The sequence below is a fragment of the Vanessa tameamea genome, chromosome 8, assembly GCF_037043105.1.
Source record: "Vanessa tameamea isolate UH-Manoa-2023 chromosome 8, ilVanTame1 primary haplotype, whole genome shotgun sequence".
In the NCBI taxonomy this organism is placed as follows: domain Eukaryota; kingdom Metazoa; phylum Arthropoda; class Insecta; order Lepidoptera; family Nymphalidae; genus Vanessa; species Vanessa tameamea.
In genome coordinates this window covers 3299518-3316057 of record NC_087316.1, presented here as the reverse complement: position 1 = coordinate 3316057, position 16540 = coordinate 3299518, and the positions used below count along the sequence as shown (strand labels likewise).

General features: G+C 31.4%; 1 protein-coding gene across 1 annotated transcript; it reads left to right on the top strand.

Moving 5' to 3' along the window:
* The first annotated feature begins 2557 nt into the window (after positions 1 to 2557).
* LOC113399792 (mitochondrial translation release factor in rescue) lies at positions 2558 to 4382 on the top strand. Its single transcript, XM_026639035.2, has 3 exons — positions 2558 to 2831; positions 3331 to 3578; positions 4149 to 4382. Exons 2-3 carry the CDS (start codon positions 3371 to 3373, stop codon positions 4367 to 4369), a joined length of 429 nt encoding a protein of 142 aa, XP_026494820.2. The 5' UTR covers positions 2558 to 2831; positions 3331 to 3370; the 3' UTR covers positions 4370 to 4382.
* Positions 4383 to 16540: the final 12158 nt, after the last annotated feature.

Here is a 16540-nt window from a genome sequence, read left to right as displayed (position 1 = left end):
CCGATGGGTAGGAGCTTGCGAGTTGCGGGCTTTGATTACGATGTCTCCAAAGTGGTTCAAGAGTGCCTTGTCGACTAAGAGCCGATTAAACTGTGCACGGTTTTGCTCTTTGATATCATACGTGAGGATTGGCGCTATTGTGTGTATATTAACCGCATTCTGTCCCACCGGTGGGTGATCTCTTAAGTCTTTATTTGCCTCTGCTGCTGTGGTAGTGATTATAAAGTCTTTAATTATTCAAATTGCGTATGATCCAAACTGTTTTTCCATCTTGATTCATTTTCGTCTAGGGGTGTGATGCCTTCGGTGGCTGCCATAAAGCGGATCAGCTGTTTCTGTTTTATGGTCACTTAAAAGTCATTATTACAGATAGTAGCCACTATCCATGAGTTATTTATATCTCTGCTTTAAGTCTCACCGTTATCAATCTTATTTGTTGCTTATTATAAGCGTTAAAGACATTGCTATATTTGGAGATCTTTGGGGCTTTTGTGGCAGTTTTATACAGTATTGCCACATACTCGACGAAGACGATAGCCATGTTGCTCACAGGTTTGATTATTTTTTAAAATGTGGTGGTGGTTGCTGGGGAGCTTTTCTTTTTTGGTAACTTGAGGAATTCCTTGATAGCCAATGTTGATGAGACTATTGTTGTCGGTTTTTTTTTTGATAAAGGAGTGAATGGATAGGTGATTTTGGGTTTGGAGGGCTTCTTGTTTGACACGCTCAGATCCGCTTTGGGTGGTGTATTTGTGTGACTGACGAGAGTTAGAAATTTTGGTTCCTTTCTTTGTACACCCGGCTCTCGGGATTTTCTGAGGGTTTGAAGCACCCGATAAAGTTGCTTCCTCTCTGTTTAGATCAACTATCAATACGCCCACGCTGATGACCTTTAGAGTGATTTGGGGGTCTTTACCGACTTCGAATAATATCAAATTAATTTTATTCAAGTAAACTTCACAATGAAGTATTTTTGAATCGTCAATATTTAAATACTACCACCTTTTCGGAAAGCAGCCTCCAGCCAGAACAAACAGCAAGAAACTCGCATACTTGTTCATTTCAAATAAACATATTTACAATAATTAGTGTCATGTCATGAAACCCGAACCTAGATCCAGGTGTTTTTTCCTAAAAAGTATACTTTTAATGAATAATAAGATTTATTTATTAATTTAGTCTTAATAAACTTTTTAAATTTTGTAAATGGTAAATTGATTATATTTTCCGTTTTCAACCGTTCTCTGTACCGTATGCAAACGGAAAATACAAGTTACAAGTGGTTACAAGTTTATTCTTATTTCTTTTATTGATAGTATGTATATCAGCTTTTATAGATTTTTTTGTATATTCTTCTTTATAAACATTATGTTATCATAAATATATTGTGAAGCAGTTAATACACCTATTTCTTAAATTTTTTCGCGTAATGATGTGCTAGAGCTAATATTGTAAATAGTTTGTATAGCTGTTTTCTGCAGAATAAACACTATTTCAATATCTGCTGCATTACCCCATAACAACATTCCATATGACATATGAATATTATGCCTAACGCAATCGAAAGCTTTTGATAAGTCACAAAAACTCCAATAGCATTTTGTGACTTCTCCCATGCATCATAAATGTGCTCAATAAATGCTATACCCGCATACTGATGCGGGTATAGCATTTATTGCATAGCATAGCATAGCAGAAGTTTGGCTACTGAGCCGAACTTCTGCTAACTTGGTGAGTAGTAGGCCTGCTTGTGAGTACTGAGACATATCTGCGTTTCTGATTATTAGGAGGACTGTTTTGCTGTGTGTGCAAATATTCTAAAATCAATTTTAGGTTATGCTTATCTAAATATCAATAACAGATAACATGTTACATCAAAAAATTTGCATTCAATTTCAATATGTTTCGAACTGTTACTTTATGCATATGAGTGAGTAGACACTTATGGAGATTTGGAGACTTATATGAAACACATGAGATATAATATATTATATTATAACACAAATATTGTTTAAATTATATATATAGAAGCAATACGTTTTTCTCAAATTGTCTATATATTTCTATATATATTAATTAGGGTGTTTTTCCTGTACCTATAAGAGCCATCTAATATACATTCTTATTTTGAGGGACAAATTTTATATAAAAATATACTTCTCCTTATCTCTCATTGCCACTTATATTATTATTATTATATTATCCTATCAATTCTCTTTAGTTGGCTGGAGAGATAAATTATTATTTTTTTATGCTATTTTATCTGTTCATTAGTTCTGTTTGCTCTCCGTTACCCTCTAATTCAATATTAAATTATTACAATATAATAAATAAGAATAAAAAGAATAGAAACGAACAAAAATAAACTTGATCGAACAATGAAGAACAGTGAACGAATATTAAATAGAAATAGCAAAAAATAATTAAATTATTGGTCTCCCCGCCAACATAACAGAACATATTTTATATTAACCCCCTAATAATGTAGTGATGACATATAGTCTTTGCTGTAGCCGTTTGTGTTCTGTGATTGATTTTGACAGCTGCTAAAGAACAGTTATTATTGTATTTTGATTAAGAGGTTATGTTTTTGCCTAATTTTATTTGTCATGAAAATAGTAAATACATTAATGTAAAGTGTAACATTTAATGTATAAGATAAAATTATGTCTGCATCTAAAGCAGAAATTTTGAAATTATATAAGAATCTAATGCTTTATTCAAAGTCCCTGCGGTTTACGGATGTAACCTACTACAAAAAAAGGATATCGAGTGAATTTAAACGTAATAAAAGTTTAAGTAAACCGGAGGATATCCAATACGCACTTAAGGTATTAAGTAATTAGATGTCTAGTTATGTATTTCCATTCATTCATCAACGGTTAAAGTTTCACTGTTGGATATAGGCCTGCTCCAACCACTTTGACCGGTCCTGTGTTTTTGAGTTTGATGTTATGGTTACAGTTCTTGGTCCCAAATAGACTGGCGTCCTTTTTTTTCAGAGTTTAATTTTATGTTATATTAAATTGTAATGATAAGTTGAACTTGTTGATAATTGCCGGTATTATAATAGTACAGTTGCATAACATAGCTTTCTCAAACTACTGCCAAAAAAATTATTATATTTGATTTGTAAATATGTATTGGCATCATTACAACTTGTATTATAAAATATTATAAAGTTAAACTATAAAGTTTCATATGTGTAAGTAAGCATATTGTTAAAGAAACTTCATAATTTTAACATTTAGTAACTTTTTTAGATAAAGATATATTTCAAGATATATTATATTATTCATTATGTAGGTATGTTATTGTTTTATTTTTCAGAAAGGAGAAGCCTTGCTTCAACGTGGTGCCATTGTCTAAAATGCAGAGTAGAGGGACTTACATGTTAATCCAAAGAAGTAGAGCATTATTCAATATTTGTACAGCATCAAAGCACACTATAGACTATTCAAAAGTTCCAAAAATAAATGAAGGTGACCTGTCAGAACAATTTGTTAGGGGAAGTGGTCCAGGCGGTTCTGCTGTGAATAAAAATGCTAATTGTGTTGTTCTGACACATGTACCCTCTGGTAATTTTTTTTCTAAATGCTTATTCAACATGTAGGTAATAAGAATTATTTTCATTATTTAAAGGACTTCTACAGAATTTATGAATGTTTAAGAATTATTACAATTTTCCATTAAAATTGTCATCTGTAAAAAGACTTACCCATATGTAAAAAATAATAGGCAACAATGGTATATTATTATATACCTAGAGATATAAAAATTCACAGGTTCGATCTTCACAAGTTGGCTTTTATGTCTTCACTTCAAGTACAAGCTTTAAGTTTAATTGTATGGAACATTGATAATATTCTCTAAATAAAAAAACCAGCCTCATAGTAAAAATGCCTCTCCATTATTATTTGTCTTATTGAAAATCCCATTTGATTAGAGTTTAATAAGGGTTTTTAATTTGACTTCATGTATATATTTTTTTTTATTTGCAAGGGAAAACAATTAAACAGACTGTATAGATGCTGCATGGTACATGAAATAACAAGCTGTGGGAAACTAGTTTTATATGAAGAGCTATAAATTAAATTTCAAAAATTACAGTTTTATGTTAATATACCTAATATAATTTATTTTTCCAGGGTTGACTATAAAGTGTCATATCAGTAGATCCCAAGATGAGAATAGAAAAATGGCGCGAGAAATGTTAATCGCGAAATTAGATGTAATCATCAATGGTGAAGACAGTGTAGCAGCACAGAAAAAAAGATTAGAAGCAGATAAGCATAAGAAAGCAGATTATAAAAAGAAAAAAAGAGCTCAACTTAAAGAAGAATGGAAAAAACGTGAAGGGTTAGCATAGCTTTAATTGTCAAATTTCAAATTATGTAACTATTAAGTATAAAGTTTATAGGAATAGCAACTTTAGTAAGTCTGCAAAATTATAATAATTATGAAAAAGTATGGTCTTAATTTATTTTACTCGCTTTAAAAGATGGAGATTGAAAGGTACGGTCGAGATTACAGGCTCAATTTAATTTTGAAGGCATAATAGTAATAAGATATTAATCATTACTTAATGATAAGTCGTGACAGATAACTTTTTAACTTTTATTTTTGCCATAATTAATCTCAAAATAGTAACTTAACAACAAATGTTGTAATAAATAAATATAAGAATTGGTTATGCGTGTTGAATGATATAGGGAAATTATGAAGACAACATCAGTTTTCATTAGCGGCTTCTACCTAAAGCCTTATTTATATGTAGGGAATGAGTTAATAGAATAGGTTCTTTCATCATATTTACTATTCCAACAGAATAAGAAAACAACAAAGTCATTAATAACTTTGATTAATACTCATAGTTACTGATAAATATTTTTATTTTTGAATTGATAACTCAACAACTAGATGTGTGGTCTACATTATATATATGTATACAGGGTTATTGGTAATTCGACGTATTCCCGTTAGGAGGTGATAGGGGTGATTATTTGCGATAATTTTAACCCCCATATGCATCATGCAAAAGTGAACCATTTTTGAGTTATCACGTTTTTTAGATTTTTTCAAAATAAGTCAAAATTTGCTACTTCAAAAATTTATTTAAAAAAATTTATCGATTAAAATCTATTTTTTTCTTCTAATTTATAAAAACGAATAAACACTGGTTATTTGTCAATATTAAAACAATAATTATCGGTCCAAATTAGAAAATGCGAGACGGAAAAAGATATTATTTCAATATTTTTTTGATTTTTTTTCTACAAAAATGCCTTAAAAACAAAAAAAATCATTATGAAAGTTGTCCTGCAGATTATTTTAAAAACATAACCGTTTTATCAGCTCTTCAAAAATGCATAACAACTAGGAACTTATTTCAAAACAACCGAAAAAAAAAAGACCACAAAGGACGCTGGTGGGAAGTCGTATTCGAACAAAACTTAAATTCGCTCTTTGAACGTCTCGCAAATAAGTTTAATATGGTTAAAATTATCGCAAATAATCACCCCTATTACCTCCTAACGGGAATACGTCGAATATATATATTCAACATTTGTCTACTACTACAATGAAATCCAATACGGTTGCTTGGTTTAATTTTCCCTAAAGTACGCCTAAATGCAAACAGACACAGATTTGCAGACAGTCTGTTTTTGATGATAACATTGATTTTGTATGTTCGATTGGGTAGGTAGTTCAAGTAATCTATTATCTATGGTCATATAAATAGATAGGTTAGTTAAGGGTAGATAACACACGTGCTATGCGCGCCTTTCCCCGTTTCAATATGCGCCGCAGGGTCTCAGACTCTCAATACTCCGGGAATCCCCCTTAGGGTTTGGAGGCCCGCATGTTAAACTTGGCAACATTATCTAGGTGCAAAGTTATATATATATGCAAGGATATGCACTGTACTGGCGTTGTTTTTCAATCCGTTTCTCAGTCTCTTTTACTTTTATGATATACACTATTATAGTAACAACTATAAATGTCGGCGATGCGTTTGACTTATCTTCTAAATAAGGTCCTTTTCATCGAGTACATTCAGCTTGTCAACTAACTAACAAACTATATAGTTTTCCTTATTTATACTTCTTTATTACATTAAGAAACACTTTGTATTCCGGCACTGGCAGACCACTTAAAGTACTTAGGCCTATTGTGTTTAGTATCTATTGCACACAATTTATAAAAAATATAAAAGCAACAGGTAAAATATAAAGTATGCCGCGGCTTGTCACTTAGAGTGACCTTCCAGATAAGGTATTAAGGATTAAAACAGGAAATAAATCGGGCATATTGTGCTTACCTTTAGGAATTAAACAGGAGCGATAAGCTCGATTTTCCTACTCGATCGTCGATCCTCCACAATCTACTGATCGGTATACTCTGCAGCATTAAGGTTGGCAGACATGTTGTTGTGATGAAAAAATTATCTATGTAGACAGTATAATGAGAAGAGCATTTGTGAATCTGACACATAAACTTAATACAACACTAGTAAAGTAAGAAAATTTAATGAATATTGTTTTAGTTATTGGAAGTAAGTATATAAGTGTATATAAGTAGTTATAGTCAATATATATTAGGTCCTTACATATGAAATTAGTGTTTTGTCGTACTGACCACTTTGATCTGAAATATCTCCTCTTTGGTTAAGAATTCCAAATTGAAATTAATTAATTCATTTAGCTGGTACATTTGAGTTTTGAAAACAGTCATTAATTTGTTTTTCCTCATTATTTTTTTCTTTGGCGTCGCTTATTACCGCACAATGGAAAACATTAATATCAATATATTTACGAGTACTCGTAAATATATAATATATGTAGTAGCGCAGCACTGGCTGAAGATACAGCTTGAAGGATTAGTTATGTACACGGTGCTGGTGTCGCAAAAGAAAGCACGGTATGTTTTTGGTTTCAACATTTTCGTTTCGTTCTGGAAATTTCGACCTCAGAACCAACCCGGAACGGCCCGAGACCAAAATGGAAAATGAAGAATTAAAGGCTATTGTGGGAGCGGATTCATCACAAAGCACTTCAGAAATAGCTGCAGGCTTCGGGGTAAGTGATAAAACTGTATTAATCTACTTGAAGCAAATGGGTACCTCATGAATTGAGTGAATCGATCTTGCAAACATGCGTCGACTGCTGTGTTACTTTGCTCAACCGACACAATAATGAAGGGATTTTAAATTTAATCATTACTTGTGATGAAAAGTGGATACTGTACAATAATTGAAAAAGCTCATCGCAATGGCTGAACCCTGGAGACCCAGCCAAATAGTGCCCTAAACGAAAATTGACTCAAAAAAAGTTACTTGTGAGTGTTTGGTGGACTACCGTCAGTTTCAACCACTACAGCTTTCTAAAATCTGGACAAACGGTTACGGCAGATACCTATTGTCAGCAACTGCAAACCATGAAGGAAGAACTAGCTGTTAAACAACCGAGATTGGTCAATCTCTCTAGGCCACTGCTACTTCACGACAACGCAAGACCACAGACTAAACAACAAATAACCACTCAGTTAGATGAGCTACAATTGGAATGCCTGCGACATCCACCGTACTCCTCGGACCTTGCTCCAACAGATTACCAATTTTTCCAGAATTTGGACAACTTCTTACAAGGAAAAATATTCAACTCTGATACGGCAGTCCAAACCACCTTCAAAGAATTTATTGATTCTCGCCCCCATGGTTTTTTTTAGTAAAGGGATCAATGAACTATCTATGAGATGGCATAAGTGCAACGGTGCATACTTTGACTAATTAAATATATTTTACAAAAAAAAAAAAGACTTTATATTCCTCCCATACAAAACGCCAATTTCATACGTAAGGACCTAATATAATAAAAATAAGGTGAGTATATAATTGTTATTTTATAATAATAAATATATAAATAAAGAACTATTTGTAGTGTACAGTATACCTACACATAAGAGCTATTAGCAAATCGCGTGGATTATGTACCTAGCTAAGTTCAAGGTTTGTTTACCTTTACTCCAACACAAATACCGAAAGTCTTGCGATATGGTACATAACTATTTCAGTAAGTTTAAAGTATTCAGGTTATTAGGTCACCATGGATCTAAAAGACGATTGTGATATGGATATAGAACGTAGGTCATTGACTGTTCCTCCGTAATATACTAGTACATACATGTATATCACATGCTGTTTGGAGTGATTGAATGTATGGAATACATTGTAGTTTTACCAATAATACTTACGAGTTGGTATTTATTTTATTTAAATTGCATAAATACAGATTTAAGTTAGTCTTCTTTGTTGCATAATCAGGATAGAAGCACTCTTGCCACCGAGGTAATATAATATAGTTTAGATAAGTTCGTATAGTGAACAAGATAGCGGCAAAAGTCGAAAGTCCGAAGTCACAACCAACAAACATATATATTCTATAGTCCCCAGTACAAGGACCTTAAATTATTTTGACATATACAAATGTAAAACTTTGTGAGTGCCTTTTCTGCTGAGTCGGTCAAATTTTTCTAATATGAAAAGTTTCGGCGCTGCTGCGTTTTGCTTTGCGAATGTTTGATTCCTGCATTTGTCGATATGACGTCACTATGACTCTCTGTGTATACAACTTTGATTTTTTGAATTTTTTTTAACAAAATTAATTTAAAAAGTGTGGACAATTTGTCTGACAAAAATCATGTTGTGTATGGGGTGTCCACCACCCCAAAAATGTCAATATCACGTCTCTATGACTCCTCGTACATATAAGTTTATTTTTTTGAAATTTGTTTAGTAATGTTAATTTAAAAATTGTGGTCAACTTGTCCGACAAATATCATGCTGCGTATGGAGTTTCCATCACCGCGAAAATGTCGATATGACGTCATTATGTCTCTCCGTACATACAACTTTAAATTTAAAATAATTTAAGTATTAATTGTAAACAAATATGTGTCCGACAAATATGACAGAATTCCGAAAAGATTGTATATATTATTATACATATTGTAATAAATTTAATAATATATTTTGAATATAATATATTTTATTCAAGTATGCTTTTACAAGCACTTTTGAATCGTCATTTTACAAAATATATTAAGTGAAGCTAATACAGGTTCAGAATCCACCGGAATAACCGGCAAGACACTCAGTAATTACTTTTTTTTTTTAACCTTTGAGATACAAAGTCATGTTAGTTAAATAAAATTATATATGTATATAATATATTCTGCCTGGAAGTCAACAAGTATTATTTCCACATTAACAATATCTGCGTAATTTTAGTATGGAAACGGATACCTTGATAAAAGTCAGATAAAGATAATATTAAAACTTTATTTTTAACAATAATACTCCTATTTATTTCAATTAAAAAATCTTTATATAATAACAGATTATACCGAACAAAACAAAGCCTTAGGGTAGTTTTTTCTTACAAAAAAATTACTTCGGGCGCGTGAATATAAAACCAATTCGGTGAATTCTTCCCTAAATTTGAATTAGTTTGTTACGGAAACAGGTCTCTCAGTCTGCTTGTTGAACAGCGCCTTGGGGTTAATTACATATAAGTACTTTAACTAACTTTGACATTGTTATAGCAATACGTTTCTGTTAGGAATATGTCTAACTTGCTAAAAGGTAGTGATTGTCTATGGGAAAATCTTAATGGGTTTGATTAGATTCGATAGTGATAACAATAGTTTGTTACAATTTAAAACTGAACTTAATTGAAATATTTTTTTTCCTTCTTAACCTTTTATTATCTTTTTTGTTGATGGTAGGGATTTATGCAGGCCATGCTATGCAAGGGTAGGCGCCACTGACGTATTACTTATAATGCTGCCTAAAGTAACATTATATTGCTGTATTTTATTTCAATTGTCTGTGATCCAGCGCAGTTTGACAACTAAGGATCATAGCAGCTAAGTAGCTTGTACGTATAACGGTATATTGTTAGGAATACATTAAATTAGTAAAAAGTATCTATATCTAAATCTCATATTATATTTGACAGTATGCCAGAAGGCCTTCTTTGATACATATATCATAAAGGTCTAAGGCGATAGCTGTCATAATAACAAAGTATATTGTGACTTACAGTTAAACAAGACCTATAGGGACATAATATACAGGGTTATTGGTTATTCGACGTATTCCCGTTAGGAGGTGATAGGGGTGATTATTTGCGATAATTTTAACCCCCATATGCATCATGCAAAAGTGAACCATTTTTGAGTTATCGCGTTTTTTTAGATTTTTTCTAAATAAGTCCAAAATGCAACTTCAAAATTTTATTTAAATAGAAGTATCAATTAAAATCTATTTTTTTCTTTTGATTTATAAAAACGATTAAACACTGGGTATTTTTCAATATTTAAACAATAATTATCGGTCCAAATTTAAAAATGCGAGACAGAAAACGATGTTATTTCAATATATTTTTTATTTTTTCCCTCAAATATGCCTGAAAAACAATAAAAATAATTATCAAATCGGTTATCAAATCAAAATCGGTCCAGCCGTTCCAGAGATTAGCCGGAACAAATAGACAGACAGACGAAAATTGTAAAAAATGTTATTTAGGTATATGTACCTTTTATACCTACATATGCATTTAGTAAAACGCACTTGTTTTAATATTACAAACAGACACTCCAATTTTATTATATGTATAGATTATAGCATTACAAAACGTATTTTAATGACAAATGATCTTGTGAATATTTTATCACTATTCACTGTAAGTTAAACGTGGAATCATATAATAATGAATTGATTGAAAATTGTTTAAAACCACATATATTTATATCTATAAAAGCTTGCACTATCGATTTTAATCAAAAAGTTATTAATAAATAAATAATAATTTATGAAATATTTATGTAATAAAATCTAATGGATATAGGTAAATGCTCATTATTTTTTACATAATACCTAACATAATCAGCCTGTAAATTTCCCACTGCTGGGCTAAGGCCTCCTCCCCCGTTTAGGAGAAGGTATGGAGCATATTCCACCACGCTGCTCCAATGCGGGTTGGTGGAATACACATGTGGCAGAATTTCGTTGAAATTAGACACATGCAGGTTTCCTCACGATGTTTTCCTTCACCGCCGAGCACGAGATGAATTATAAACACAAATTAAGCACATGAAAATTCAGTGGTGCCTGGGTTTGAACCCGAAATCATCGGTTAAGATGCACGCGTTCTAACCACTGGGCCATCTCGGCTCTCATTGTTTTTTTATACAGGCATATTTATTAGTGCCTTCCAAAAAAGTTCTCTCTTCTGGAGTAACCCAATTCAGAGCAATAACCTTTTGTTCAGTTCAGGGGAATTCTACTAATTTTATTCCGATCCAACTTTGAGTATTCCTCACAAAAATTAAACTCAGCTGAATCGTATCTGAGGTCCAATTCTACTTATTTATATAGAAAATGATACGATTCCGATACTATTTTGATCGAACCGCAACTGGTTCTTTGTGTTTGTCGAATAGGAAACCGCTTAAACGACAACGATTGTTCGATTCAATTGCGATAAACTGTCAATTTGTTAGTAGAATTAGGGCCCAGTTCAGTTCAGGTCAGGGTCGGATTTGAAGGCTGAAAGGCCGCGGGGCTGAATTGTAAAAAACACGAATAATTTTTGAAACGGGTTCGATTAGGTTTTTTCACATTATTTCATTTTTTCAGTAGATACGTATATATATTCCCTTAGATTGGAGACAAAAATAAACATCTCAATATAATGTTGTATATGTAAATTATAGAATTGCTGGTAAGTCAATTGTATATTAGCTAATGTTAGGAATATGTCAAACCAGTAAAAAGAAGTAAAGTAGGTAACATGTAGAATACCTATTTAATAATAATTTGTAGTGAATTAATTGTTAAAAAAGAATAAAGATTTACATAGACCTTTACAGTCACAACGGCGCGCCCCTGCACGTTTCAATGTCGGTGCGCATTAAAAGAGCGATTCGAGTTTACAAGATTTCTTCGTTGCGTTAGATAACTAATGTAAGAAAATAAAAATTACATTATATTTTTTTATGTACGCTTGCAATTAATTTACGGTTGAGGAGAGCGCCGTAAACAGATCTATACACTGCTGCAACAACGTGGTACATTCTATCTCTGTTTATTTTATTATTTTTTATTTTAAAACTATTTTTTATTATTAAAATACTTGTCGTGCAATTCAATGACAACAAATAGAACAAGCTTATAATAATATAAATGCATAAATCAATACTTAATTAACTACTTATTTGTTCTACTAATATAATGCGTAATACGAGGGAAACAAATAACAATTGCATTCTGTTTACGAAGCCCGCCATTATACCGCTCTTGACCTAAATATAAAATACTCGTTGTTCCATACATTTTCATAGACAATTAAAAAATGTTGAATATTTTTATATAAAAACAATAAATGTTATACTATAATATATGTAATTTTAGACCTGAAACTGTAATATGATTGAAAAGAAAACACTAAGAAAATAACTAGATATTTATCGATGTTATAAAATTCTTGAAAGGAGACAAGTAAAAAAATAATTCTTAAGTTCTGTTCCATGTGGATAAGGTAGACAAAACAGATTGCTGATATAAATACTTAATATTATGATCGAATTCAAATTCTAAAATTGATGCGTCACATTATTTTGACTCATAATTGTGGAGCTGCATCATACGATGAAAACGACGCTCGATATAATCTTGATGATGATGAGGCTTCCGATTATTACTAAATTTAAAGTTTTCATTGTTCCTTTTTCCAAGCAATAAGTGATGGTTTTTATTATTCCTTTTTCCAAGCACTTTTGTGTGTGTTTCAAATCTAGTTATATTTATGTAAAACAGAACAAACTCCTTTTCTATAAAGGAAAGGATAATTACTTGGTGGTAGGATTTTGTGCAAGCTCGCCTGGGAATCCAACTTATCATATATTCTACCGCCAAACAGCAGACTTGTGTTGTATTCCGATTTGAATGGTCAGTTAGCCAGTCTTACAGTATACAGGCACAAGGAACAAACTATTTTAATTCTCAAGGTTGGTCGCATGTTGGTAATGAATCGTTTGATTTATATTTCTTACAATGCCAATTTATATGAAGTATTTTATAAGCTTTCGTATATTTTTCTGAAATATGAGTTATTTAGTCAACGCAGTCGGAGAAAAACGCTGCGGCATGACGGCGTCTGACGGAGCCATCAAAATTATAACAGTAATACTAAAACTTAGAATGAATAAATGGGAATCAAATTTTGTAGATGTCTATAAAAAAAAAACAAAATATTGTAAAATAACGATAATTTCAGTTCATAGATGTACTTTTACGTGAAGTGATATTTCACATTTTGTAAAAATATAATAAAATCGTAATGAAATTTTCATCCTGTAGTTTAGTAAATAGTAAAATATATTCTATTAATATAAATGAACCCATGAGTTATGGGCTAAGTTACGTACTAATTAAATCAATTCGACGTTAACGGACTGTTTATTAATATTTGATGTTATTTTGTCATCTTATGTCGGGATAAAAATCTATATCGTATCTGTGCTACACCTGTACCAGTTATGCGTAATTATTTCGATTGGATTCAAACAATCTTTTTATGGAAATAAATAATTGAATGATGTTAGATTTATTTCATCATTCGATATTCAATTTATACAATGTTCACTAGCCAACCTCATGAATGCGCATGATGGTAAATCATTAACTGGAATGGGAGAGGCGGTTTTTGCCCAAATTATTCATTTCAAAACTACGGACTAGTGTTCGCTCATTCCTCGAATTTCGAACATAATTAATGAATAATGAATTAATTTATTATGTAACAAATAATATATATTTATTTAAGTACATAAGAATTATTAACATTAAGGCCTTAGTTATATCAATATCAAAATTAAAAATAGTTATCATACAAATCATGACCGCATGGACCGCAGGAATGGTGGCAAGAATGCTGGCAGAATTTCTCTGTCGAATCTCAATTTGGATTATATGACCAAAAAATAACCCCCGTGCCACCGGTGGTTGTAAGAAGACGAAGTGATATAATTTTAATGAAAGTTTTTACACTTTAATCCAAGGTCCAACTGCAAATGGGACAAAAAAATAATTTGGAATAAGTGACGTATACTTGGATCATTTGTTCGTTTCAGCTTTTTGTGCGGCTACTCCGACTTATTTTACGACGAAATATATTAATTTACATTGACTATTAGAGGAAAACATATAAATTTGCATGTTTGGAACACTTTTTTGTCCAAATCTGTTTCCAATATTTTTATTGATAAAACTAAAGCTCGTCAATCTACCAAACAAAAAAGAAAATCAGTTGATAAACCGTCTTTGTCTATTACGTTTTATAGAAACATGTTTAAGCACTGGTTTATTTTTATTTTTGTAATAAAACTTTTTATCGGATTAAAAGTGTATAGCGGTAATTTAATGAAATGTGTCAAAACATTTTTACCAAAATTTTCCCTATTAACACACCATTTTAAACATCGTCTTTGATCTCCCACCGAGACCACGAGTAACCGAGATAAAATTTTTGTATAAAAATCTAATTACAAAGATTATGAACCCGGGTTACGTAATAAGATTTATAAAACTTTCTAAACGCCAACACGATGAAAATTGCAACTTTTGAAGTTTCCCTTATGGTCTGTTTTTGTTTTGAATTACTTTTTTACTCGGTACGCTATATTTTTGGGCATAATTGATGTATTATGATAAATGTATATTTAAAATATTATGTAAGTTACATTTTTAAGTAAAACTTATTGCAGTTATGAGTTTAAAAAAAGTGTAAACTTATAATCTTAATATAATTGAGCTAAATAGTCAGTTTATTTGATTTTACGTCTAATTTTGAACATCTTTAGTATAGTATATCTTGTACTTAGATATGCCTTATTAATGACTTTTAAATAGATTTAAAGATTTAAATTTATTATTTGGTAGAGATCAAATGGCAAAGAACGATAAAGTAACTCAGGTCGGAACGAGATATGGCGGGCATATTGGCTATAAATGAAAAGGATGCGGTAGAGGGAAGAGGCCGTGCAGCCTCGGGTGATTTCTCCTAATTTACAACGTTTTACAATAAATTCCGCTTACCGATTCTATTCCAATCCAAAGCATTTCATCAAAAAATGTATTCTCCTTTTTATTATTAATTAAAACGTAATCAAACCTCTATAACTATAAAATATAATAATTATATTTAAATAATATAGATTCAAGTTGTTACTTTGGGATTTTAAGACTAATGTTTGTTAGTTGATAAAATTGAATATAAAGTTTAGTCGCATATTATTTATATAGGAGGCAAAAAGCCAAAATAAAAGGCTCAATATAACCTGAATCGTAATAATCAATACTCGTAATAGTATATAATAAAATAAATAACGAAGTCGGCTAAAAACTACGAGTGATGCTTAACAAATATTTCTAGATATCAGCTGTGATGTTGTGAAGGAGAATAATATAGGAGAGTGTTTTCATCTTTGCATCCACTCTAAGGCAAAGTGTATTAGACAATATTTTACCATCGAAACGAGTAATATGGTTGACAAGAAATAATAACGCTTAACTTACTCTCACCCCACGATATATTTCTTTCAGTATCGATGCCTTAACGTTTACTGGTTTGAATGTCTTAGAAGTACCGCTATTTGCCCGGCCTCTCGTGATAGTCCCTTACGTTTATAGAGTTTTTAAATGTTATCAATAGTTCAAATTACATATTGAGGTTGTTTTTAGCACATATCAAAATAATAAATGCGTTACTTATGTACAGGATAAAACTTCCTGGCTTATTACAAATGTATTTATTGTTAATTGATTTTTTAAAACTAGTGTTAAATTAAATAAAATTTAAACACGTAATTATGAGCATACATATATTCTTTTTCACTTTAAAAAAGTGAATTCTTAGCATTATAATCACATGACTTTAGCGTACTTACATTCTGCCTCAACGAATGGGTAAAATTACATGAAATAATAATATAATGAACGACAATAGACAGTTGCATCATGCATTTTCTATGCAATATAAAGTATGGGTATGTGTGGTGGACTGGCAAAGGGGCCACCTGATGGTAAGTGATCACCACTATTGAAATTAACAAATCCCTTACATCGCTAACGCGCCACCAACTTTGGAGACTAAGATGTTATGTCGCTTGTGCTTGCACTGGCTTAATCACACTTTAAGCCGGGACACAATAATACTAGGTATTCCTGTTTGGCAGTAGAATGTATGATGTACTTACACAGACATAAACATTGCCCTATTAGCAAGTGGATAATATTTGATAAAACTATATAATATTCAAATGTGAAAGGCGAATACTGAAGAGCCGCTTAAACTGAGGCTACGAACTTTTCACCAAATTGTTAGCGTGTTACAATCTACCTTTCGAATTGCCTTACAGACATAGTATAAGAGATATCTGATGAGGTTTTTATTTTTATGAATAAAGTTCCTTTATA